This window comes from Canis lupus, chromosome 25 (genome assembly GCF_011100685.1).
Source record: "Canis lupus familiaris isolate Mischka breed German Shepherd chromosome 25, alternate assembly UU_Cfam_GSD_1.0, whole genome shotgun sequence".
Taxonomy (NCBI): Eukaryota; Metazoa; Chordata; class Mammalia; order Carnivora; family Canidae; genus Canis; species Canis lupus.
Window position 1 is genome coordinate 45,143,103 of NC_049246.1, and position 23,828 is coordinate 45,166,930.

At 53.9% G+C, this 23,828-nt stretch overlaps 2 protein-coding genes across 14 annotated transcripts in view; one reads left to right on the top strand and one right to left on the bottom strand.

Moving 5' to 3' along the window:
• Positions 1-4,206, top strand: part of DGKD (diacylglycerol kinase delta) — a 110,518-nt gene extending 106,312 nt beyond the window's left edge. For 4 of the 5 annotated variants that reach the window (XM_038574228.1, XM_038574230.1, XM_038574232.1 and 1 more), the window contains 2 exons: positions 844-974; positions 2,244-4,206. In XM_038574228.1, the coding sequence (XP_038430156.1) occupies positions 844-974; positions 2,244-2,333 (221 nt within the window). In that variant the 3' untranslated portion in view covers positions 2,334-4,206. The remainder of the gene's footprint in view (positions 1-843; positions 975-2,243) is intronic. The other variant, XM_038574229.1, reaches the window with a different exon arrangement.
• A 3,648-nt stretch (positions 4,207-7,854) lies between these two features.
• USP40 (ubiquitin specific peptidase 40) overlaps positions 7,855-23,828 on the bottom strand; it is a 77,507-nt gene continuing 61,533 nt past the window's right edge. For 2 of the 9 annotated variants that reach the window (XM_038574234.1, XM_038574233.1), the window contains 9 exons: positions 23,018-23,092; positions 20,472-20,598; positions 19,137-19,231; positions 17,797-17,915; positions 14,810-14,875; positions 12,808-13,018; positions 12,578-12,673; positions 9,472-9,551; positions 7,855-8,644 (listed from right to left, as the gene is read on the bottom strand). In XM_038574234.1, coding sequence (XP_038430162.1) covers positions 8,533-8,644; positions 9,472-9,551; positions 12,578-12,673; positions 12,808-13,018; positions 14,810-14,875; positions 17,797-17,915; positions 19,137-19,231; positions 20,472-20,598; positions 23,018-23,092 — 981 coding nt within the window. In that variant the 3' untranslated portion in view covers positions 7,855-8,532. Of the gene's footprint in view, positions 8,645-9,471; positions 9,552-9,727; positions 11,603-12,577; positions 12,674-12,807; positions 13,019-13,048; positions 14,673-14,809; positions 14,876-17,796; positions 17,916-19,001; positions 19,042-19,136; positions 19,232-19,950; positions 20,093-20,471; positions 20,599-23,017; positions 23,093-23,828 lie in introns of those variants that run through there. The other 7 variants (XM_038574241.1, XM_038574240.1, XM_038574235.1 and 4 more) reach the window with 7 other exon arrangements.

The following is a 23,828-nucleotide window of genomic DNA, read 5'->3' on the forward strand; positions in this document are numbered from 1 at the left end:
CCGCTGGCTCCTGCACCCAGGCCCCGTGCTGGTGCCCAGGCCACCAGCGCCTGTGGGCCAGGACCTGGATAGAAAATGGCACTCGACATTTTTGGGGGGAGTCTGTAAATCGGGGCTTAAAATCTCTGTCCAGAGGGCCGGTTCTGAGCATGGCTGTCTCCAGTGCGCTCAGGTGCCGGGCAGCCCCGGGTTTGGATTTGGGGGTAGTGGTCGCTCCGTTAGAGTTTTCTTCTTCGCATGTTTGTCCAGCAGTTGGGTTTCTTTTAATGACGGTGGCTCTGACTCCATGAAATCTCTGCCTGTTTCCCTTCCTGCCGTGGACCAGAAGCAAAGCGATGCCTCTAGAGAGGACGGCAGGCTGGCTTCAGGCTGGCTTCAGCGGCACAGTCACATGGGTGTTTGCCCAGTCCCTCCAGGGACGCTGAGGGCCGTCCTGGCAGGAACAGACCGCAGCCCCTGCTGTAGCTCACGCCCCTTGGGAGCTGGAGGCTCTCCTGCTGCTTTCTGGGTGGCTTGGGCGGTGCCTGTGGCTGGGCGGCCGTGTGGCTGCGGGGGGCCTGTGTGGGGTCCCTACTGGCGGGCATGTGGGGAGCTGGGCATCCCAGGAGCCAGATGCTGAGCTGTCTCGGGTGCTGGCTGCTGGGCTGTCTCGGGTGCTAGCTGTTGGGGGCATGTGGGTGCTGGCTGCTGGGGTGTCTGGGGTACCTGCTGCTGGGGCATCTGGGTGCTGGCTGCTGGGATGTCTTAGGACGTTGCTGCTGGGGTGTCTCAGGCGCCAGCTGCCACCTGCCTCGCGCTGGGCTCTGGGCACTCACTGCATTCGTGCTTTTCCGTCTCTGACAGTTCACCTCTGGGGGACAGAGGAGGTTGCTGCCTGGCTGGAGCACCTCAGTCTCTGTGAGTATAAGGACATCTTCACGCGGCACGACATCCGGGGCTCCGAGCTCCTGCACCTGGAGCGGAGGGACCTCAAGGTACTTCCATAGCGTCTCCTGGGAACCCGCCCTGGGCTTCCCTGTGCTCCCTCTGTCCCTTCCCTCTGACCTGGCCATGGCCCAGCATCAGGGCTCTCCTCATGCTTCTCTCTCGTGCACGGCTTGGGGCGATGCACGGCGGTGGCCAAGAGGCCGCCCCTGCCCCCCGGCAGTGATGTCTCCATCCCCCACAGCCAGACAAAGCCAAAGTGGGCATCAGGGGGGTGGCCTTGCTTTTCTTAACCTGATCGGACAGGTGAAATATTTTAACATTAAAGATCCTACTGAAGGGGGTGCCTGGCTGGCTCAGGGTAGAACATGCAACTCTGTGTCTCAGGGTTGTGGGTTCAAGCCCCACATTGGGGGTGGAGCCCACTTAAAAGAAAAAACAACCCTGTTGGGGGATGCAGCTCTGCTAGTCAGTCAGCCCAAGAGCTCGGTGCGGTGGCGGCCCCAGCACCCGGGTCCCAGTCCCTTTGGAGCTGCCATCCAGGCGCCCCCCGGAGATGCTACGGGTCCGGCCCAGACCCCTGCGAGGAAGCGGGTCAGACGAGCTGTTTGGTTTCCCAGTGCACACCAAGGTCACGCTTACGTTATGCTGCAGCTGTTGGGTGTGCGGCAGCATTCTGTCTCAAACCGTGCCTCCCTAATGAAGAAACGCTTCATGGCTATAAACTGCCAGCCGTCAGGAGCGTCAGTGAGCTCTGAACACTGGTCACGGGACCATAACAGGTCTAGTAGCAAAAATGTCTGAAACACCATGAGAATTACCGACCGGTGGTACAGAGGCTTGAACTAATGCTGCTGGGAAGCTGGCACCGATAGACCTGCTGTCGAGGCTGCCGGCAGCCCGGAGCGTGGGGGGCGCGCAGGGAGGTGCGTGCAGTGCGTGCGTGAGGCGGGGGCGCCCGCAGCGGGGCTGGAGGCGGGTCCACCAGGCGGGCTGCTCGGACCGGCCTGACCCCGGAGCTCAGCGCGGTGTCCTGAGGGCTGAGGGGCCCCCGGGGACGTCCTGGCCAGCAGCCTGCTCGAGTCACTGCATCCACCTGCCGCCGGGCCTGTGGGCCGTGTCTGTCCTGCACGACGGCGGGGACTTGGTGACTCACGGGGAGGTGTAGGGTGTCTGCGCCACTGTTCATGCGTGTGCCGTCTCCATCTGGTGTCACCGTCTTCATCTCTTCCCCCTCCCTTGTGTTCAGAACGCCGGGTAGAAGGCCCGCGGGGGCCCGGCCTGCTTCCCGGTGTCAGGACGCTGTCCTCTCGTTGCAGGACCTCGGCGTGACCAAGGTGGGCCACATGAAGAGGATCCTGTGTGGCATCAAGGAGCTGAGCCGGAGCACTCCTGCCACCGAGGCCTAGCCCTGGCCCTGTCGGCCTGCGTCCTCCGCGCCCCCCGCAACTGAGGCCGGGGGGATGCTGCCCCGGCGCAGCGCCTGCCCCTTCTCATGGTGCTACTCCCTCTGCTCCAGACAGGAAGCCTCACAGACGCCCGTTCTGTGACCGCTCCGGGGTCTCGAACACACCAACATAGCTACCTTTGAAACAGCACCTTGTCCAGCCCGGCGTCATGTGGGGCAACTACCACCACCTCTGCTCTTGCTGACCTGCACCGCAGGCCAGGCCTGACCTCCTGGGCGCCGCGCGCTTGTCCTGGGGGTTCCCTGCGAGCCTGGTCACCCTACACCATGTGGCATCTCCCAGGCGTGCAGATGCTGGCCCCGCTGGCAGGCAGCCTCCTGCACTGGAAAGTTCTGTGCCGCTGGCCTGGATCTTTGCAGCAGCCCCGTGAGGCCACCCACTGCTGCACCCCATTGACTGCTGAGTCTTTCACAGAGATCCTGCCCGTCCTGGCTTGAGAGCGGCAGGGGTGCGCTGCCGCCCCCCGCCCCCAATGTTCACCGGCGCCGTGAGGGGCCCGACTCGCCCTCCTGACGCCAGGTGCATGGGTGGCTGTGACCTTGGGCCGACAGATGCCCTCCCCGTTTGCCTTTGGTCCCTGGTCCCAGTTGGCACCCTCTGTGGAGCTGCTGGCCCGGGGACCTGCCGCGTCGGCCCCAGAGCTGCCAGGCCTCCTGCCTGTGCAGGCAGAAGACGCGTGTGCGTGAGCCGTGGCTGGAGGGCGCGCTTCCTGGGCGCTGGGGAGCCCAAGCTGGGCCCGCGCCGCGTCCCCACGCTCTCTGACCCTGTGGGCGGTCGGCTCTCTGTCTCGAGCTATGCTCGCCCTCGTCCACAGCCCTCTGGGGCCCCGGGTGGGGGAACGGCGTGTGTCTGCAGTGTACCACCCCCTACCCGGTAGCTCGTGCCCCCCCCCCGCGACCGTGTGGGGGTGCTGGGCCGAGGGCACCGTCAGTCACCACTGCAGCCTCCACCTGCCACTCGCTCTGCAGGCCCCTGTGCCTCCCCCCTTCCTGGTGTGCACGGTGGGCCCACCTGTGAGCCCAGCCAGGCCCCAGCCTCCGGTTTGGGGTGCTCCTGTCCCAGGGTGGAGTGGCGGCACTGGGTTTGGGGCGAAGTGACCCGTGCCCCACAGGGTGTGCAGCTGCGCCATCCGAGGTAGGCTGGGGGGCTGCGCGTGGCCCCCCCCCCCCGAGTTGGGTGCCAGCAGTCAGCCGTTTGGGACGTGGAAGGCGGAGGGGTCGTCTGGCCACCAGAAGTCACTGGCTTTTGAGGTAGAACAGGCTGACGAAGGAGGCTGGGGACCCGAGCCCGTGGTACTGGAACCGCGTCTGCGTGGTCACGTCTGTGGGGTCCCGGGTCCTCGGGACAAGCGCAGTGGCGGCGGCTGGTGCTGGAGCCGCGGGGCCACCCCTCAGGAAAGCTGAGGGTTGGGACAAGCATGGTGTTTAAAATTAGTATGTTGTCAGTGATTAAAACAACACTGTTTACGTAAAAACCCATTCTAGTAAGTTAGAGGTGAGTGGCGTAACTGTGGTGTCGCATGAAAGTGCATCGGTGTGGGGCTGGCGCTGCGGCTGCCGCGGGCCGCTGCCCTGCCTGCCCCGACTCCTCCCGCGGGGACCCCGGCCTCGGTGCAGGGGGGCGGGAGGGCCCTGGGGAGTCTCGGAGAAAAGGTTTTGTGCCCTCGGGTGGGGCTGACCCCTCATATTTATGATCTTAATTTATACAGTGCCCGCCGTGGAAGCAAACGCCTCCTGTATTGCCGTGTACATACCCGACCTGGGGCTGTAAATAGGTGGTTCTGTGTATAAATAAAATCTTCATTGTCACATTCCTTGTCGTCGTCCTTCGTGCTTTCCTGTAAAAGCTGCCCAGATCTTTCCAAACGGGATTTAGGATTATGGTTTTCAGCCACTCTAAAAGTAGGGTGAATTGGCTGGAGGGCAGACGGAAAGCCACTGTCCTTGTGGGCGCAGGTTTACGGTCTGTTGAATTAAAGACTCAGCAAGGAGGTCGGGCCGCCTGGGGGGCGGGGGGGGGGGCAGGGGTCAGACTCCACCGCACGCAGCCTGCACCGCCTGCTGAGGGAGGGGCGGGGGCAGGGCCTCTCATCCTCCCACATCTGCCCCGTGACGCTGTAGGCCAGGAGCGCTCCGAGCTCCAGGTCCCTCTATCATCTCCCCGTTGTCCGGGGGGAGGGCCGGGGGCCAGAGTGCTGCGTGGGCCTTGCACGTGTTGGGTGCCCCTGCAGCTCTCCGTCCCGCCCCTCGTTCACCCCCAGTCCTACTGTGGTGTGCTCCCCCCGGGGGGCTTACCCGGGATCACGCCTCATGGTACAAGGTGGCGGCCACCACTCCCATCACACCCACGTTTCACCCAAGCCCAGGGTAAGGTGTGTGAGCACGTGGTGGTTCTTCTGTGTTTCTTTCTAAAATAAAAGGAATCTTTTCAGGAGCCCTGGGTGCCGCTGACCTCCCCCGTCACGTCTCATTGTCCAGAACTGCGTGACAAGCCCACGACTGTACCAGGCAGTGACAGGAGCGGGCCGTGCAGGACTCTGATGCTCACACACTCGCAGCATGCCCTGCCCGGCGGTGTGAGCGCCGTCCTCGCTCCCAACAGCCCTGCGTCCCACAGACGAGGAACAGGCGGAACAGGCTGAGAGGTTCCCGGCTTGTCGCACGGCACACAGCATGGGGCAAAGGTGGGACCAGACCTGTCCGGTGTCCCGGGCCTGCCACCAAGCTCCACCCACACGACAGGTGAGAGAATCGGGCCTGGACTAACACGCGGGCATCGTGGCCCCGAAGCCCAGCGCCCGGGGCTTGCTGGGGGCGCCCGTAGGCCAGAGCGCTGGGTGCGGGGAGGACTGAGGTTTTTTTCCCAAAGATCATCTCTAGGCTGCCGGGGCTTTTTAAGAGCGTGTGTGTGTGTTGGGGGCGGGGGGGGGGGCAAGGGAGAGTGAGGGAGCCTCAGGTCCCACGCCCAGCGCGGCCCCATCTCACGACCCCAAGACCATGACTGGAGCTGAACTCAGGAGCCAGACGCAGAACCAACAGAGTGGCCCAGGCCCCTGGGCGGGCAGGACTTTTTAACTTGTACCGATCCCGTGTTTAAAAATCTTAGAATTTCATTCATCGTGGATTTTTCTGCATTAATTTTCATTTCTAAAAAAAGCTATCATTCAAAACTGATCTGTCTTGATGGCTGAGGTTTTGGGGCACCTTCCAGTTTTGTGCCCACGGCCTCCGCTTACCCGAGGCCCGGCCCTCTGCTGCACGGTCTGCTTTGGAACGTTAGAGGCTCAGACTCTTCGGCGTTTGTGGAGGCCACCGCCTGAGGCCTGTGAACATGAGGCTTCTGTCTCCTGCTCCCTTGTAGATCCCCACATCACGTGGGCAAGGCAGCGTGCCCAAGCGAGTCCCCTGCAAATGTGACCACATCCTCCAGTGGCCTCTGCGGTCAACCTTAGGGATGCCACCAGCTTTTGGACAAAAGAACATAAGCATTAACTGAGATTTTCAGAAAGTTTCCTTTAAAACATGGGGCTACCTTTCTTTTTCCTCCTGCTGCTAGCGAGGAGGGTGGACGTGATGGGTGGCACTCCAGGAGCCAGCCTGGGCCATGGGGTGGCGGGGAGAATGCAGGCACGTAGTCAGGGTGGCAGAGACAGAAGCCCACTCCTTGGCATCTCTGTGGTCTCTACGAATTTTCCTGACACCTCCCCGCCTCCTCCCACCACACTTCTTTTATGAGTGAGAACTACATGTCTTGTCTCTGAGTTGACCCTAATCCCCGTAGCAGACCTTCCAGAAAAATTTGTATTTGGGAAGGCAAGAGCTAAAGCAAATAGAGACGCGAGTTCTATGTATTACACAGGTGTGAGGCTGAAGAAAGAGGCCAGGACCCCCAGGGGAGGGGAGGGGTGAGCCGGCACAAAGAACACTTCAGGGCAGAAGAGCAGTGCACCTGTGGGGCAGGTGTTGGTGCCGGAGGCCTCTGGGAAGCCGTGGTCCGAGAGCTCCACGGTGGGCCTGGACGGAGGAGCTGCTCACCCAGCAGGCGGGGGGTGCTGTGACCTGCCAGCCCAGCCTGTGCACGATGGCTCTGATGATGTCTTTTTTTTTTTTTTTTTAAGATTTTATTTATTCATGAGAAACACAGGGAGAGAGAGTGAGAGAGAGAGACAGAGACACAGGCAGAGGGAGAAGCAGGCTCCATGCAGGGAGCCCGACCCGGGACTGGATCCCGGGTCTCCAGGATCACGCCCTGGGCTGAAGGCTGCGCTAAACCGCTGGGCCACTGGGGCTGCCTTGACGACGTCTGTCTTTCAGGCACTGGCCGCTGAGCTGGGAGGCCCTCTTGGCGCTGGACCCCGTACTTCAGAGCCCCCTCTGTGGGGCAGAGGTGCTGGGGTGTTGGGGTGATGCGCTGGAGCTCTCCTGGGCCACAGTCGCGGTACCCTCCCCCCTGGGGTGCGTGGAGCCCCCTGAGGGCCTGGCTTCGGTCATCTGGCTGCCGTGCTCTGCAGCCCGCAACACGGCGGCCGTGGTGAGTGGCTGCGCTCATGGGGTAAGTGGGGGCGGGGGGCAGAGGGAGATGGGGCGACCGCGGAGTGGGTGCTGTCGGGGTGCGGGGGGGCAGAGGGAGATGGGGCGACCGCGGGGAGTGGGTGCTGTCGGGGTGCAGGAGGGGGCAGAGGGAGATGGGGCAACCGCGGGGAGTGGGTGCTGTCGGGGTGCGGGGGGGCAGAGGGAGATGGGGCGACCGCGGGGAGTGGGTGCTGTCGGGGTGCAGGAGGGGGCAGAGGGAGATGGGGCAACCGCGGGGAGTGGGTGCTGTCGGGGTGCGGGGGGGCAGAGGGAGATGGGGCGACCGCGGGGAGTGGGTGCTGTCGGGGTGCAGGAGGGGGCAGAGGGAGATGGGGCGACCGCGGGGAGTGGGTGCTGTCGGGGTGCGGGGGGGCAGAGGGAGATGGGGCGACCGCGGGGAGTGGGTGCTGTCGGGGTGCAGGGGGGGGCAGAGGGAGATGGGGCGACCGCGGGGAGTGGGTGCGGGGGGGGGCAGAGGGAGATGGGGCGACCGCGGGGAGCCAGAGCCCTCCGTCCCCTTCGGAGCCCTTTGCCCGAGGCGGGGCTCGAACCCCCCAGCAAACGCGCGGTGCCTGCTGCTGACCCAAGCTGCGTGGGGACGAAGCGCCGCTGCGGGCGGGGTGGAGGTGGGGGGCTGCCGGCCTTGCCGGATCCCTCGGGGCTGCCCCGTGACTCTGGATCATCACGAAATTCTCGTGCACGGCCCCCCCCCCCCCCGAAAAATATCCCAGGGGAAGCCGTTTGCTGTAATGCAACCGCCACGTCTTTCCCTGGAGGAAAAGAAAGCCCGACCACTTACAGTTCCTTCCAGAACAATCCATACCCCCCCGCCCCCCCGTCTATGTAAGCTCCGTGTGACGTGTGAGGCAGCCCCCGGACCACCCGGACAGTGATTTCTCAATATAAACGTTTATTGAGCAGGAGAAGCGCGCTTGAGCGCAGGGGAGCGCGGGGCCCGCAGGCTCGGGGAGCCCCCCCCCCCCAGGCGGGTCTCTTCCCGCGGAGCCCGCGCACAGGGACGTGGAGCCCGCGCACAGGGACGTCGAGGGGCCCCGCGAGGCCTCCGTTTTCTCCAAAGCAAAGCTCCCGGGGTCGTCAGGGTAGCGTCTCCGGCCCTCGGGGCGCAGGGGTGACCGAGGGCCTCCGCCGCAGGAAGGGGGCGGCCTCCAGCTCGCCCCGGGGGCTCCGAGGTCCGGCGGCGACCCCCGCGCCCGCCCCCGCCCGCGGCCGCCCAGCTTCCTGCCCCGCAGCCCCATCTGCGGCAAGAGGGCGAGCGCCTGCCGGCCCCGGGAATCCTGCTTCGGACCCGGACCCGGACCCGGACCCGGACCCTGTGGGGCTCGGGCGGGAGCGTCCGCTTCGTGCTTCCTGCAGGACAGACCTGCGGTGAGGCCCTCGACGTCCCTCCGGGCGGGGGCGGGGGCTCCGAGCTTGGCCCCTGCTCCTGCTCCTGCCCCCGCCCCTGCGCCGTCCCCAGCGCCTGCCGCCGCCACAGCACGACCCCGACCCGCGGCGTCCAGGGCGCGGGGCAGGAGGCGCGGCCCTGCTGGGTCCCGCGGGCGCAGGCGCTACCTGAAGCTCCGCACATGGATGGAAAGAGAAGCTTCTGGTGCGCGGGGCCGGCCGGGCGTCGTGGCCCCGCAGCCGAGGTCGCGGCTGCGCTCACGAAGGGCGTCCTGGCTGCGGGAGACACGGGGGCTGTCACGGCCGAGCCGGCAGGCCCCGGGCACTGCGTGGCCTCGGCACACGGGTTCCCAGACTGCGGAGTCGGAGGACGTGTTTACACCCCCAGCCCGGCGGCCCAGGTCCACGCGGCAGGCCGGCCCCGGGGACCCTCCAACCTGCTGGGTGGCAGCGCCTCCCCGCAGGGTAAGGTTCTGAGAGCGCGTGCGGGGGGGGGGGGGGGGCCCGCCCTAGTATTTGATCTCACGACCCCGAGCTCATGACCTGAGCGGAAACCACGGGTCGGCGTTTATCCGGCTGCGGGGGCCCCTGGGACCTCCGTGTCCGGCGCCGAGTCGCCGCTGCTGTGCGCGGGTGACGGACACGACCGCCCCGGCCCGCTCGTCCTCGTGCGGCTCCCCGTGGCCCCCCGGGAGGGGCCGCGCCGGCAGGTGCATCGGGGAGCACCCCCGCCCCCCTCAGCCGGGAGCGGAGGACTAAGATGGGGGGCAGGTAAGGAGGATGGAGGCACCCCGTGGGGCCTGCAGGGGGATGCGGGTACAGGGGGAGAGCCGGGTCCTAGCACGTGGAGGTGGAATGTTCCAGTAGATCGCGGTAGGGGCAGGAGGCCCGCGGCCAGGGGAGAGGAGGGAGGAGGGGAAGGTGGGGGGCCCTGCGGAGCCCGCCGCGTGCTCATCGTGCTCACCTGTTGGGGTGACCGAGGCCCCAGAGAAGACCCAGCGAGGGGCGGAGGGGGCAGGGAGGCGGCCCCGGGGCAGGCCCTGGCCCCGGAGCCCCGGTAGGGGGCCCAGCGCGGCTTGCGGGGAGCCCCGGCCGCACCGTACCTGCTCGGCCGCCTCGGCGTCCCTCTCCCCAGGTCGTCCGCGTCGGTACTGAAGTCCCCGTCGTCCTCCAGCAGGACATTCTGCGTTTCAAGAGAGCGACCAGGGGGTTCGCCTCCGCTGAAGAGGCTCGAGCCAAACAACTGAGGGGAGCCTGGCCCGGGTGCCCCGCGGAGCTGACCCTGCCCCCGGGAGCGCAGCCGCTGTCCGAGCCCGTCGCCGCGTCCACCCGCCGCCTCCTCGGCTGCCCGCGAGCCCGGGGACGCCGTGCGCCTGGTCCCTTAGCTCCCTGGCTTCCCCGGATGCTGTGGGCGCAGCTCTGCCCCGACGGTCCCCGGGGTCGCAGCGGGTCATTCACCCGAACCCTGGCCGCCCCGGGCTGCCTCGGTGAGCGCCCCCGGCTCCTCACCACGCCAGGCATGGGGAGAGGTAGCCAGCGCCCCGCCAGCGCCCTTCAGGACCACAGTGGTCAGCGAGGAGCCGCAGGAGGGTTCTGCTGTCTATACACGTTGCTCTCGGGGGAGAAAACTAACAAACGCGCGGATCTCTACTCCAGCAAGTGGAGGACACGTGGGATTCCAGCGAGCTGTGCGTGATGGGCTTTTTAAAAAACTGTCAAACGCTACAAAGAGGAAATACAGGGGTAACGGGGCGACAGCCACGTCCTCAGGGCTGCCGGCGAGTGGCTGGGGGCCCAGGTGCCCCAGTGACGTGACCGGCTCATCCCAAGACGGCACCTGCTCCTACCCTTGTCCTGGGAAAACCAGAGCTCGATGCACGCGTGGACGGGGCTGGTGGAGAAGAAAAGTGCTCAGCGCGAGCCAGCGGTTAACCGTCGTAAGCTCTGCCCATATTTAGATCATTTTTCAAGGAAAACACAGATTCAGTCGCTGGCTCTCAGCCCACTGGAGACAATGTCCCCGGACATTGTTCCCACTTTCCCTCTGACTGGACGGCTCCCCAGGTGTGTGACCGACTGATCCACAGCATTTTACGGGCTTCACATTCCCGGTGATGACCACTGTGACCAATTTCCACATTGACCCACGGAGCTCCGGTGTATTCACTGCTGTGTTCTACGCCACCATATCCACACTTTTTTTTCATCTGTCCTCTTCCTGAGGGTCACTGTCCTTTCCAGTTTACGCTGTTACAACCAGTCCTTCAGCGAACATTCTGCACACCCCCTCACGTGAACGCACGAGCTGTGCCAGGGGCTGTCCAGGAGCAAAGTCGCAAGCACTGCTGCGCACAAGCGCCATCACCGTCACCACATGGTGTCCAGGGCCGCGGGGTGGGGGGTTGGCAGCACCAGCCCCTGCTTCTCGGCTCCCCACTTTTCTCCTGAGAACTGAGGGGGTATTCGTCTCGGCCCGCCTCCCATCAGGGTGTCCTCCTGGCATTGATGTAAGGACCACACCTACACCCGGTGACCATCTTTGTGAGTTTGTGGCTTGTCTTTACACTTGGTATCCTTTGTTCGGACGAACCAATGCGGTCACATTTGCCATCCTTTTATGGTCTGTGCTTTTTGTTTAAGAAGGACCTCTGAAATCTAAAGGTTGGAAATGACTGCCTTTCACCTTTAAGTTTTCAGATTGATGTACACGGTGTGGGCAGACTGGATGCAGACTTCCTGGGGCCTGAGGTGCACATAAACTTGGAAACTAATTTCTCCTACACGAATAACCAGTTTCCCCAGCACCATTTACTGAATAATCAGTTTTTAATGTCGCCTCAAGTACCCGTCAAGTTTCCTGGCGTGACGTCCATCCGCCCCCCCGAAGCTACTCTGCTGACACAGCTGCCCGGTCGCTCTTGGCACCAGGCCAGGGAGCGCCCATCATGGTGTTTAAAAATCTCCCTGCCCGTTGCTTCTCCATGTGAATTTATATGTTTGTTTCCTGGTCTATCGTGTGAGGCTTCCTTCCAAGAACACGACGTTGCTCTGTATCTAACCGAAGCTTTAATACCACTCAGTATTTTGGGAATATTCTCTGGAAAGGTCTTGTAAATCTCTTTGCTGGATGTATTCCTAGGTATCTTGTAGTTTTATTCTGATCCTGTAACCTTTGAACTCTCTTACCAGATCTGATGGTACCTGTATAGTCTCTTGAATCTTCTTTTAGGTGAACTGCATATGAAGAATGGTTTTGTGCTTTCATTTTAGAAGGTCCTTTATTTCTCTCTCAACTTTGGGGAGGAGGAGGCTCATACCACCCTGGTTAGCACAATGCTGAGTGGAAGTGGTGGTTAAGGGAATGCTTATTCCTTGATGTGAAAATATTGATTAGCAATTTAATCCTTATTTTGATATCCACAAATAAATTCTTAAATCAAGGATTAAAGTTATTCTTAAAAATATCACTTTGTGATAAAGTAAATTTGTCTAGGGCAGGTGAGGATACCTCTGTCATTTACTGATACCAGATTATTCTTTTTTTTTTTAAGATTATTATTTATTCATGAGAGAGAGAGGGAGAAGGCTCCATGCAGGGAGCCCGACATGGGACTTGATCCTGAGACTCCAGGATCACACCCTGGGCCAAAGGCAAACGCTAAACTGCTGAGCCACCCGGGCTGCCCGACACCAGATTATTCAACAGGTGCAGAAACAGTGGGAATTTAATAGGACATTGCTCACAGGGACTAGGAATGGAAGGAAACATCTCCCCCTGACACAGGAACCTATTCCAAACCTGCAGCAATGCACTTAATGATAAAACTTCAGAAGCATTTTCACACAAATCCAACCCAGGATTAAGGTTTTGATACTAAGGTTCTTCTGGCCTCATGATATAAGTGGTCTGGCCTTCCCTATTTTCCAATGTATGTAAGAGAGGATCATCATAGGATTATCAGAGCCTTGAAGATCTGATACAACTTCTCTATAAAAATCACTGCTCCTGGGATGCCTGGGTGGCTCAGGGTGTGATCCCAGGGTCCCAGGATCCCAGGATCTGCTCCCACATCAGGCTCCCCGCAGGGAGCCCACTTTTCCCTGTGTCTCTGCCTCTGTCTCTTATAAATAAATAAAATCTTACAAAAAAAAAAAATCACTGATCCTGGTGTTTTACTAAAGTGGTAAATTTGCTGATAAATAACTTACCTTAATACCAATAGTGTCTCCATCTTTCAAGTAATAAGGCGCCCCCTGCAAATTATCTTGCTTTTTCTTCTTTTTCCTCTTGGTAAATTGCTGGTTCTATAGAAAAATCAAGCATCCTGAATACAGAAAACTCAAATTCTTACTAAGTTCCCTATCTGTGAAAAACAGCAGTTAACCTATTCACTACACCAGGAAGGCCCAATCTCTCTGAGAAAGCCCTGGAACTTTACCCAGCTAGATATCGGAAGCCACTCAAACTTTTCGGGGAAGTACTTGGCAATTTCAATTTTCTCCATGGGAAGAGAGCAGAAGTGGGCAACTCGTTGTCTCAGGGAGCCAGCAGTCCAGCCTCGGGCGGTGTCCCACACCAAGTCCACGCACGGTGCGTACGCCCTCTCGCCCGGGAGGCGCATCCGTGTCCTCAGTACCACGTCCTGAGGGCTGCACCGGAAACAAATAAGAAGAATGAGAAGTTCGCAGGAACCATGGCGAAGTGTGATGGGCAAGGCTTCCTCTCCTCTCTTCTGGTTTTTAGGAGGACAGATTTATCCCCAAACCCTCTAGTCCTCTTCTCTACTTTGGTTTTCTCCCATCCTGGACCCCAGCGGTGTCTTCCGGGGACGGTGTGACAAGGGCTGCAGCTGCGCCCCGGGAGGGGCTGATTTCAGAACCAGAGGTTGGCAGGAAAAGCTCCGCTACAGGCACGTGAAGTCACAGTGGGGCAGCCAGAGAAGCAGGGGCTGAGCGCTGGGAGGGGGCGGGGGAGAAAGTCAGATGTGGAGCCCGCCGGAAGGTGGGGGGAGGGAAACCGTGTCTAGGCCGGTGAGGCCCTGTGACCGCACCAGCTGGATTTTGGTTGTATGGGAGCTTTTACCAAAAAGAAAGGTGACGCTATGGGAGCAAAGGACCTGGAGGTGCAGGGAGAGGGCAGGCCCGATTGGAAAGGAGATGGAACCTCTTGGCAGGCGTGGATGCCAAGGAGTGACAGGGCTCCCTGAGGAGAGGGGGAGCCCTGGAGGCTGGTCAGGGACGCAACCGCTGGGACAGGCCACCTGGTGCCCAGCACGGTTTTCACATGGACGCCACTCACAACAAATGTGCCAAGGGCCCGTGTCGGTATTTAAGAAAGAGCTCTCACAAATCAGACTTCTCCTAAGACCCCGTTGCTAAAACCCGCCCAATATATGAATGAATTCACACACCCAGAAAAGGCAAAAGGCTTGTAAATGATAAGACTTTGGGGGGGAAAAAATGACTTTGAGAAAAATGCCCAATCTTACTAGCAATCAAAGCACTGAAGCAAATGAGACAAGATAACCATTTCTCCGCGATCAATTTAGCAAACGTTTAAACAATGAAAATATTCAATGTTGGTTTGAGGGTGAAGTAATACTCATCACCACTGCTTGTGGGACCATAAACTGGCATAACTTACCTGGAAAGGAATTTAACTGCTGTAAGATGTTTAAAACGTTCATACCATTTGACCCAGAAATCCCCCTCCGGGACACCACGCTTGGTATTACGGTTTGCAGTAAGAATGCACTTTTATAAAAGCAGTGGGGTTGCATGAAGGGTAGACACAGCTGAGGGGGAGCTCCCGTTACTACGCAGCAGGATGGCAGCAGGAATGGTATTCTCATCGGGCAGACGATCACCAACCCTATTGCTGGTGATACTCACAGGAGGTCTTAGAAAAGATTTTTTTATAATGAAAAAAGAACCAGGAAGTTTTGATTACAGACCCCTGTGGGGTGTTTCTTTAGTCACTAATGAATTATTAGGATACAGGCACTGTTCTAGGTACTGGGGACAGAGCAGTGACCAAAGTACTTGTTCTCCCAAAACTTACACCTGTTGTAGGAGACAAGTAACACACAATTCAGTATCTACTACGTCAGGTGGGGTGAGGATGAAAAAGTAGGCTAAGGGGACAGTGACAGGTGCTGTGCAAGTCAGTCTGACAACTGATAGGGCTGGGAATGAGCATCCTGCTTACACTTTGAGATCATTAGGGATTCAATATGCATCTGTGACTCACTGTTTTCATGGCAAAATGAGTTCCAAGTTCCAGACACTAGGCATGCAAACACACCTGTAGGACACAATCTGGTTTAAGTTGCCATGCTACTCAAGCAGTGGGGAAAAACCCTTTACTACTGATCCCACCGTTAGGTTTTTCAGGAAACTAGCCACCATGAAGAGACACGTACATGGGACAGGATGACTTACCCCAAGTTTTCTTCTTCCTGAAGGGGCTCTAAGCAGATCTCAGTTTTCCGTCCCAGTTTGTAGTCTCTGATAAAAGAAACAAAATAACACCGAGTGATATATTTTTTAATTTTTTAAGATTTTTTTACAAGGCCAGTATCACCCCAATACTAAAACCAGACGAGGATACTACAGAAGTTCAGACCAACATCCTTGCTGAACAGAGGCAAAGATGCAAAATATGTACATTAAAAGAATCTTACACCATCAAGTAGGATCTATTCCAGGGATGCGAGGCTGGACCAATACTTGCAAATCAGTCAATGTGATACACTAACAAAGTGAAGGATAAAAAAATCAAATCATCTCAGTAGATGAAGGAAAAATGACAAAATTCTACATCCTTTCATGATAACTCTGCTCAACAAAGTGGGTTGATAAGAAACCTAACTCAACCCAGTAAAGGCCACACATGAGTAGCTGGCAGCTCATGTCCCCCACCATCAGGGAGAAAAGGATGCCCACTCTCACTCTTACTCCGTGTGGTACTGGAAGCCCTACCCAGAGCGATCAGACAAGGAAAAGAAAATAAGAGGCATCAAATCAGAAAGGAGGTAAAACTGCCTCTCCCTATGGGTGACGTGCCATTATATGTAGAAAACCCTAAACACCAAATAACTGTGAGAATAAATAAATTCGGTGAAGTTGCAGGATACGAAATCAAGATACAAAAATCGCTTGATGTTTTTATAAACTAACAGTGAGCTATCAGTAAGACAAATCAAGAAAACTCCATCTTGACAAGTCTGACAAGACCATCAAAAAGGGTAAAATACGCAGAAATAAACTTAACCCAGGAGGTGAAGATCTGTAAGACATTGTAAGACACTGTAAGACATTGATGAAAGAAACTGAAGACACGAAGAAGTGACAGATATTCCATGTTCACGAACTGGAAGAATGCTGTCAGAATGTCTATGTTACCCACAGTGAGCTACGGATTCTGTGTAATCTCTATCAAAACTTCAACATTTTTCATTTAAATACAAAACCAATCCTAAAATTTGTATGGAACCACAAAAGCTCCCAAAGAGCCACAGCAACCTTGAGAAAGTAGAACAAACTTGGAGGCATCCCCCTTCTTGATTTCAGACTATAGTATTCAAAACAGTATGGCAGGGACACCCGGGTGGCTCAGCGGTTGAGCGTCTGCCTTCGGCTCTGGGGTCCCAGGATTGAGTCCCCCATTAGGATCCCTGAGGGGAGCCTGCTTCTCCCTCTGCCTGTATCTCTGCCTCTCTCTGTGTCTCTCATGAATAAATAATTTAAATCTTAAAAACAAAAACTATGGTATTGGCATAAAAACCGACACAAAGATCAATGGACCTCAGAAATAAACCCAAGGGATTTATAATGAAGGAGCACACAAGGGAAAAGGACAGTCTTTTCCATAGATGGTGCTGGAAAACTGGTCAGCCATGTGCAACAGAATGAAGCTGGACAGCTACCTTCTACCGTACCCCAAAATCAACTCAAACAGATTAAAAGCCTTGACCATAAGGCCCCAAGCTACAAAACTCCTAGAGAACACAGGAGGTAATAAGCTCCCTGACACTGTCCTTGGCAATGACTTTTTTTGGATTTGATACCAAAGGGAAAGACAAAAAAAGCAAAAATAAGTGAGACTATATCATATTAAAAAGATCTTGTATAGCAAAGGAAACCATTAATGAAATGAAAAATGCAATGAAAAAATGACCTATGAAATGGGTGAATAAATCTGCAAATCATGAATGTGATAGAGGATTAATAAAGAACCCATCTAGCTCAAGAGCAAAAAAAACCCAAACAGTCCAATCAAGAAATGGGCAGAGGAACTGACATTTTTCCAAAGATCTACAGATGGTCACCAGGTACCTGAGAAGGTGCTGACCATTACTCATCATCAAGAAAGTGCAAACCACACCCGCAGTAAGATATCTTGTTCCACATGTCAGAATGGCTAGCATCAAAAAGACGCAATCAGTGCTGGCGGGGACGTGGAGGAAAGGGGAACCCTTGTGCACTGCTGGTGGAAATGTAAATTGGTGAAGCCAATTTTTTGGAAGTTCCTCAAAAAATTAAAAATAGAACTAACCATATGATCTAGCATTTCTGGGTCTGTATCCGAAGGAAATGAAAACAGAACCTCAAGAGACATCTGCACTCCCATGTTCACAGCAGCCAAGGCACGGCAACAAGCCAGGTGCCTGTGGATGGATGGATGGACCTCAGGGAGTCGTCCCCATATGTATGCAACGGGGTATCATTCAGCCATGAGAAAGGAGGACATCCTGTCACTTGTGACAACGTGGATGACCATGAGGGTGTGATGCTAACAGTGAAATGTGACAGTGAAGGACCAATCCTGTGAGGTAGCACTACCATGGAATCTAAAATATCCAGACTCACAGAAAGAGAGAGTACAATCGTGGCTCCTGGGGGCTGCGAGGTGGAGGGAAAGAGGAGCTGCTGGTCAGAGGCCAAACTTCCAGTTATAAGGTAAGTCTGGCGCCTCTGAAGTCCAGCACAGTGCGTACAGTTAACAATACCGTATCACAGATTTGAAAGTTGCTAAGAGGCTAGATCTTCAATGTTCTTACCACGAAAAAGAAACAGTGATGATGTGATGCGCTGCGGGTGTTGGTGCTGGCCAGTGCCAAGGTGGCAATCATTTCAGACTTACGGAGGGCTGTATGTCAATTAGATCTTAGTAAAGCTTGAAGAAAAGCTCAAAATTCTGTTCATGATGTCTGAAGCGTAGTAAAAACACGTGGAGCTGCCTTTATGCTGAATACAGACAAAGTCCCAGAGTTTCTGACTGGAAGTGCCACCCAGCTGACAACATGCTGTCTGACCTGCCCCGGCCCTCACGGCCCAGCGGTGGTGGTGGTGGTGGTGGAGGAGGAGGAGGATGAGAGGGAAGACGGCAGAGGAGAGGAAGACCAGGCTCCCGACGAGGGACCCACCTGAGCTGCTGGCGGTTGATTCGTAAAAGCCTGCCCAGGCGCTTCCTCTCCACGGTCCAGGCTCTGAGGAAGGCTGGGGACGGGATGACAAACCCCGAGGAGGAGAACAAGGTCATGGCCTAGAAAAGAAATAGTTCTCCAATGGTTTGAACAAGTACTGCTAGCGGACACCCTGCTGTAGGAAGTCAGTGGGCCTACACAGTGACACCTGAGGGAAGAGCACGTCGAGGAGGGCGAGCCCGGGGCATCTCCCCAGTGACGTCAGTCCAGTCACTTCTGTCTTCCTCTCTAGGGAAGCCAGCTTGAGGGATAAGTGAATCTGCTGATGAGCCAAAGCTCCTTTTAAATTATGTTTCAGAAAGTGAAACTCAGAAGTTAATTTCTGTGAGTATAATTCGCAAGAGCACTCATGAAAGCCAGGGGTTCACCTTCCGCTTTCTTGAGGGCTAATTCTTCAAAGTTTGCTCTGTCAGTGAAAGAGCTTTATTTGAAATGTTCCAGAATCTGTGGATGCAAATGCTAGGCCTAACCTTCCGTACTAATTCTGCAGGGCAGATACCTATTTATAGATTTGGGTTGTAATATGAAAAATGAACACTAGCTGTTTTAGATATGAAAACAGCAATTTTGTATTTGTCAATCCAATCCAAGAAAAAAAAGTCTCTCGTTTTCATGGCAGTAAGACCATTTGCTGCTTTTTTTTTTTCCAAACGCTGAGTGCACACAGGAAAATCCAGTATGGATGGCTGGTACTTCTGTTGTGCGTCCCGAAGTTTTTCCTTTAAGAGGACGAAGGGATGCCCGGCAACAGTGAAGATGCCTAAGCGTTTCGTGTTCTCCTCAACCCAGCCTTTCCATCTGGACCCAACACTCGCTTTATGAATGTTAATAGGTAAGAAAAGGATACGGTATCTAGTTACACATCCCACCTCGGAGCACCCTGACAACATTTAACACATGGATCACAATGGGACAAAAACGATGTAAATAAAGGGGTAGAGTGAATGCTTGACAGATGTTTCAATAAATCATGTTTCCCTAAGAAATCAAAATGAACATAAGCTGCAAGTCACTGAGGATCAATTCAAATGAAAGCACACAGCATGCCCGTCAGAGTGGGGACACATGAAAGCCACAGGGCAAGTGGCAGAAACAAACACCAGCGCCGTCGGAGCCGGACGGGGGGGTGCCTGGTGGGTACTTACCACTGAACATGGCATATAACACATGCCATATCAGAACAGACTGTAAGTGAGGGAAAAGGAAATAGAAGAAGGTATTAATATCTCACTGGAAGAAGCCAGGCCACCACTACCATGCGCCACACGAAGAAGTCTGACCTGGGACTTCAGCTCTGCCACGGTGGCCTCTTCTGAGATCTCCAGGTCCCCCAAGTAGCGGAGGGACACCTCCCCGTGCAGGTCACCAGGAGCGCCTACACGAACAGAGCCAGATGTCAGGAAGGAACTTTCTATCTCCTTTGTATTTCTGAAATACATACCGGGTCATAAATTTTAGAGCTCCATTCGAGAAACTGGGGGCATGAGTTCCTCGAATTGGGTCCCTCGTGACCTCAGAGGGGAGGAAGCCATGCCTGGCACGTCAGCAGGCAGGCAGCACGCCATGGGCACGATGCACTGGTTTCTCACTGCAGTGGGTTCGAGGAATTGCACACTTGTGCTCTCCGCCCAGAATACTCTTCACATTTTCTCCTTCCCCAGAGAGGACTATGCTGGTAGGACTCTCCTGGCTCTTTATTTTACCCTCTTGTTTCTTTCTCTCCTAACACTTATCCCAACATGTTAGTCTTTTAGCTGTTTTCCTGTGTAGGTGTGCACCTACAGTTTTCCTAATCTGTCTCCCCCAAAACAGTATTCTTTTCCAGAGAGGGCAGCCCATCTATCTTGTTTCTCTCCCAGTGCCTGGGACAGTGGCTGCCACACAGTAAATGGCCAGCAGATGGTTAGTGCCTAAAAAGTGAAAACAAAATGTTCTCTTACCTAAAAGCTAGATATAGCTGAATAGTTAGTTAAGTAAAACATAATAAATGGGAAAAATATACGAAGAGTTCTATTTAGTTACAAAGTAAATTACTTTGTGTTTTTTTACAATGAAGTGAAAATCTACTTTTTACAAATGGTAATTCAGACTCACTGCTAGACTTCTTGCTCATCCTGAGGTGTATGTGTGTGGATCTGAATGTGGAGAAGGAACCGAGAGTCAAACAGTAGGTCTGTATGCTGTGTATCTCCTCAGAAGTCAGAGACGAGGTGAAGCATCCCACAGGCTGCAGCCCCTGGGGTCGTGGTGGTGGAGAGAGGGGGGCACACAGTGTGGACTGCAGCCCGCCTCTCGGGCCTGCCTCAGTGGAGCCCCTGCGACGCACGGAGGGCTCGGTCTCCGAGTCCACCATGGGAAGTGGGGCACGCCGCACGGGGATCTTGCAAGATGATATGTAAAAACTCTAATATGTTGTGTAATATTAAAGACAGAGACAGCCCTCAACAGAGCTTACAGAGCCCTGGATGAAAATAGGGGCTGCTCTTATGGAATGAACAGGTTTTGATTTTCAACCTTACGTTTCAGATACGTGCTTCATTTGCCTCTCAGAGCAAAGGCGGTCATTCTACTCCCCTTATGACATGGTGGCTGCTACAATTCTGTTCTGTCCTCACCTTGGGTGGCAGCAGCTCTCCAGACCCCACCTGGAGAAGGGGCACCGTTCCTCTGGTCCTGATGATTCTTCCAGTGACCCGGGGAACCCCCAGGCTGGTACCACCAGAGGGGCACCTTCAGGAAACCCTGAAGAAGAGAGCACTTCTAACCACTGTGAGGTACACGGAGTAAGTGAATTTCTACTTCCACACGGAGAAATAGCTTCGTTACAACAAATGTTCCTGAAGTTATTTTTCTTTTTAGACTTATTAACTGCCATACACTATAGCTACTTATTTATTTTTTTAAAGATTTTATTTATTTATTCATGAGACACAGGGAGAGGCAGAGACACAGGCAGAGGGAGAAGCAGGCTCCCTGCAGGGAGCCCGATGCAGGACTCGATCCCGGGACTCCAAGATCATAACCTGAACTGGAGGCAGATGTTTCACTGACTGAGCCACCCGGCGCCCCTATTTATTGTTTTTACAACCAAAAGTTTAAGGTTATAAAAGTTAGCCTTTGGGATTGACTAGGACTCCGTGTTCTTTGCTTAGAAGGAGCTTAGTCAATATACTTACTTGTAGTATCTTATGACAATCAATGAAAAATATAAACAAAATATCAAAACATATTTTCAGGCCTGGTAAGGGCACCTCTAGCACAACGCGCCAGTGAGAAGCGGTTTTCACTCATTAAAATTCCTAACAGAACTTTATAAAGAAGAAGCCATTGCTCTAAGTTGGATTCCTATATACAAACTACATGAAATAAACCTGACCAACTAGCCCCCCTACACACACAGCCACAGATGCACACGGTTTATGGTAGCCAAGACCATGAACCAACCTCAAGGCCCCTCTTTAGAAGACGGGTTATATTATGTAGGTCACAACTTCTGACAAAGTGATTTCAGTTCTAGGATATATACGTGCAAAATGGCACACATGTATTTTTTGCAGTATTATTTGTATCAACAAAAGGCTGGAAACCATCTAAATCCTTGAGGAGACTAGTTGGATAAATCACGGTACCTCCACACAATGGAATACTCAATAACCATCAAATAGAATCAAAGAGCTATATGTGTTCTAACATAATATACATATGGGAATAAAATATTAATGAAAAAAGAGAATAGGATGTCTAGCATCTGATCTTCTCTGTATAGAAAAAATGTGTATATGTACAACCCTGTATACACGTGCATTAAAAAAGTACATACTTGTGGAAGGGTATAGTGGAAAGTGGCTGCTTATAGTGGGAGGACACTGAGTGGCCGGAGGGCAGGAGGGATACTTACTTTTCCTGACCCAGCTTTTTATACACTTAAAATTTTGTATTATAAATATTACCAATTAAAAAGTTAACTTTAAAGATCATGGAATAAAATACAATTCTATGAAGTGATATAAAAGAATATGAGGCCTGTGTGTGCAGATATGAGATCAAGATATATTAAGTGAATAAAAATAAACAGCCAACAAGTATAAAAGAACATATGGACTACGATGCCCTTTAGGTAAACTTTCAAAGGGACATGCACACATTTACATTCTGCACTAACATCCTGTACAAACAGGACTAATTGTTTTCTTGGGAGGATATACAAGGGAAAGTTAATTGTGACTCTTTGGAGAGAAAAAAATGGGAAAAACTTTTTTCATTTTATAGCCTGCCATGTCTTTTGAGTTTCCAAATCATAAGCCAATGGTTAATCTAAGTGCTGGAATCTGGGGTCATTTTTTAAATTTTCATCTTTACATTTGTCCACATTGAAAAAAACCTAATACATACATAATGGTCTTATGAAGTGGTAGCCCACAGAGTTTATTTAAGAGCAGTAAAGCGAGTGCTCTCATAGGCAGCTGATAGGGCTATTGGTCTGGTGCAGCTTCCTGGGAAAACAACGTGGCAATACAGAGTCAGCATCTAGTCTTTGAAACGGTCATACCTTCTGACCTATTAATTTTGACTACGGAAGTCTTGAGGAGTATTTAAGTATTTAAGTATCATGTATAAGAACAAAAAATTTGGGATCCCTGGGTGGCGCAGCAGTTTAGCGCCTGCCTTTGGCCCAGGGCGCGATCCTGGAGACCCGGGATCGAATCCCATATCGGGCTCCTGGTGCATGGAGCCTGCTTTTCCCTCTGCCTATGTCTCCACCTCTCTCTCTCTCTCTCTCTGTGTGACTATCATAAATAAATAAAAATTAAAAAAAAAAAAAGTTTTAAAGAACAAAAAATTTAAATTTCAAACTGGGAGTATGTGAATTAAACTGTGGTAAGTCGCACACTGGATACGATGATTGGTTTTGGATTCTGCAAATCAGGTTAAAAAATGAAATAAGAAAAGTAGGAAACAATATGGTGCACACAACTGATTTTATCAGAAGGAAATCTATAAAGACCTAAAAGACGGCAGCTGTCGGATTAGACCACTTACCCAGGTCCTGGCACCCTCTTCACGCCTGGTTGTACTTCCCCACAATGACAATATATCATCTTTGTCATCAGAAAACAATAACTGTTATTTACAGAAACTCAATTCAGAAGCAAAATCTTACCGGAGGAGGAAGTTTTCCTTCAATTAAAAGTAAAGTATCTCCAGAACATATCATAAGTTCTCTCAGGGTTGCATCCTGGGGAAACAGAAATTCCTTTATGACTTCTGACAGGAGCAAACAGACCCTGGACCTTTTCTTTAAATCTTATACCTCTATTTCCTTTCGAGAAAGAAAGAAACAAACAATAAAGCAGGTCTCGGGGAGACAGGAAGTAAACTAAGACTATAAAATACTGGTATCTCATTCTGGTTGGAATTACAGGGTATGAACTGGGAGTATCATAAAGGCTCGGGAGAGGGAGACGGATGGGCTGAGAAACGCAGGACTGAGCCTCAGAGGATGAAATGTCGGATTTGGAAAGCCAGAGGCAACAGGGAAGGAGTTCTCATGAAGAGCAGGGTTAAGGTCAAATCCGGAATAAGGGGAAGGAGACGAGACAGACTAGAGTGCCAGTCAGACGGGGGTCACAGATGGGAAGGCTGTGAACGAGAAATAAAGGAATTTTTAGCTCCTTTGAACAAAAGCCACTCAATTTTTCTGAGAAGAGGTTTTTGAAGACCAGTCTGGCTGCTCCACGCACCGTATACTGAAGTGGGGGGCACCTGACTTGGGGAGGCCAGTTGGTTTAATTTAGGAAAGAGGCCAAAAAGAGAAAAGACGAGAGCAAACACGCAGGCCGCCGGTGAGCAGGGGAAGCAGCACTGCGAGCTGCAAACACCAGGCCGGGAAACAGAGAGTATCTGCAAAGAGGGTAGGAAGTCCTGAGGGTAGTAAGTGTGCTTTGAGGTGAATTGTCTGATACTGATTCAGG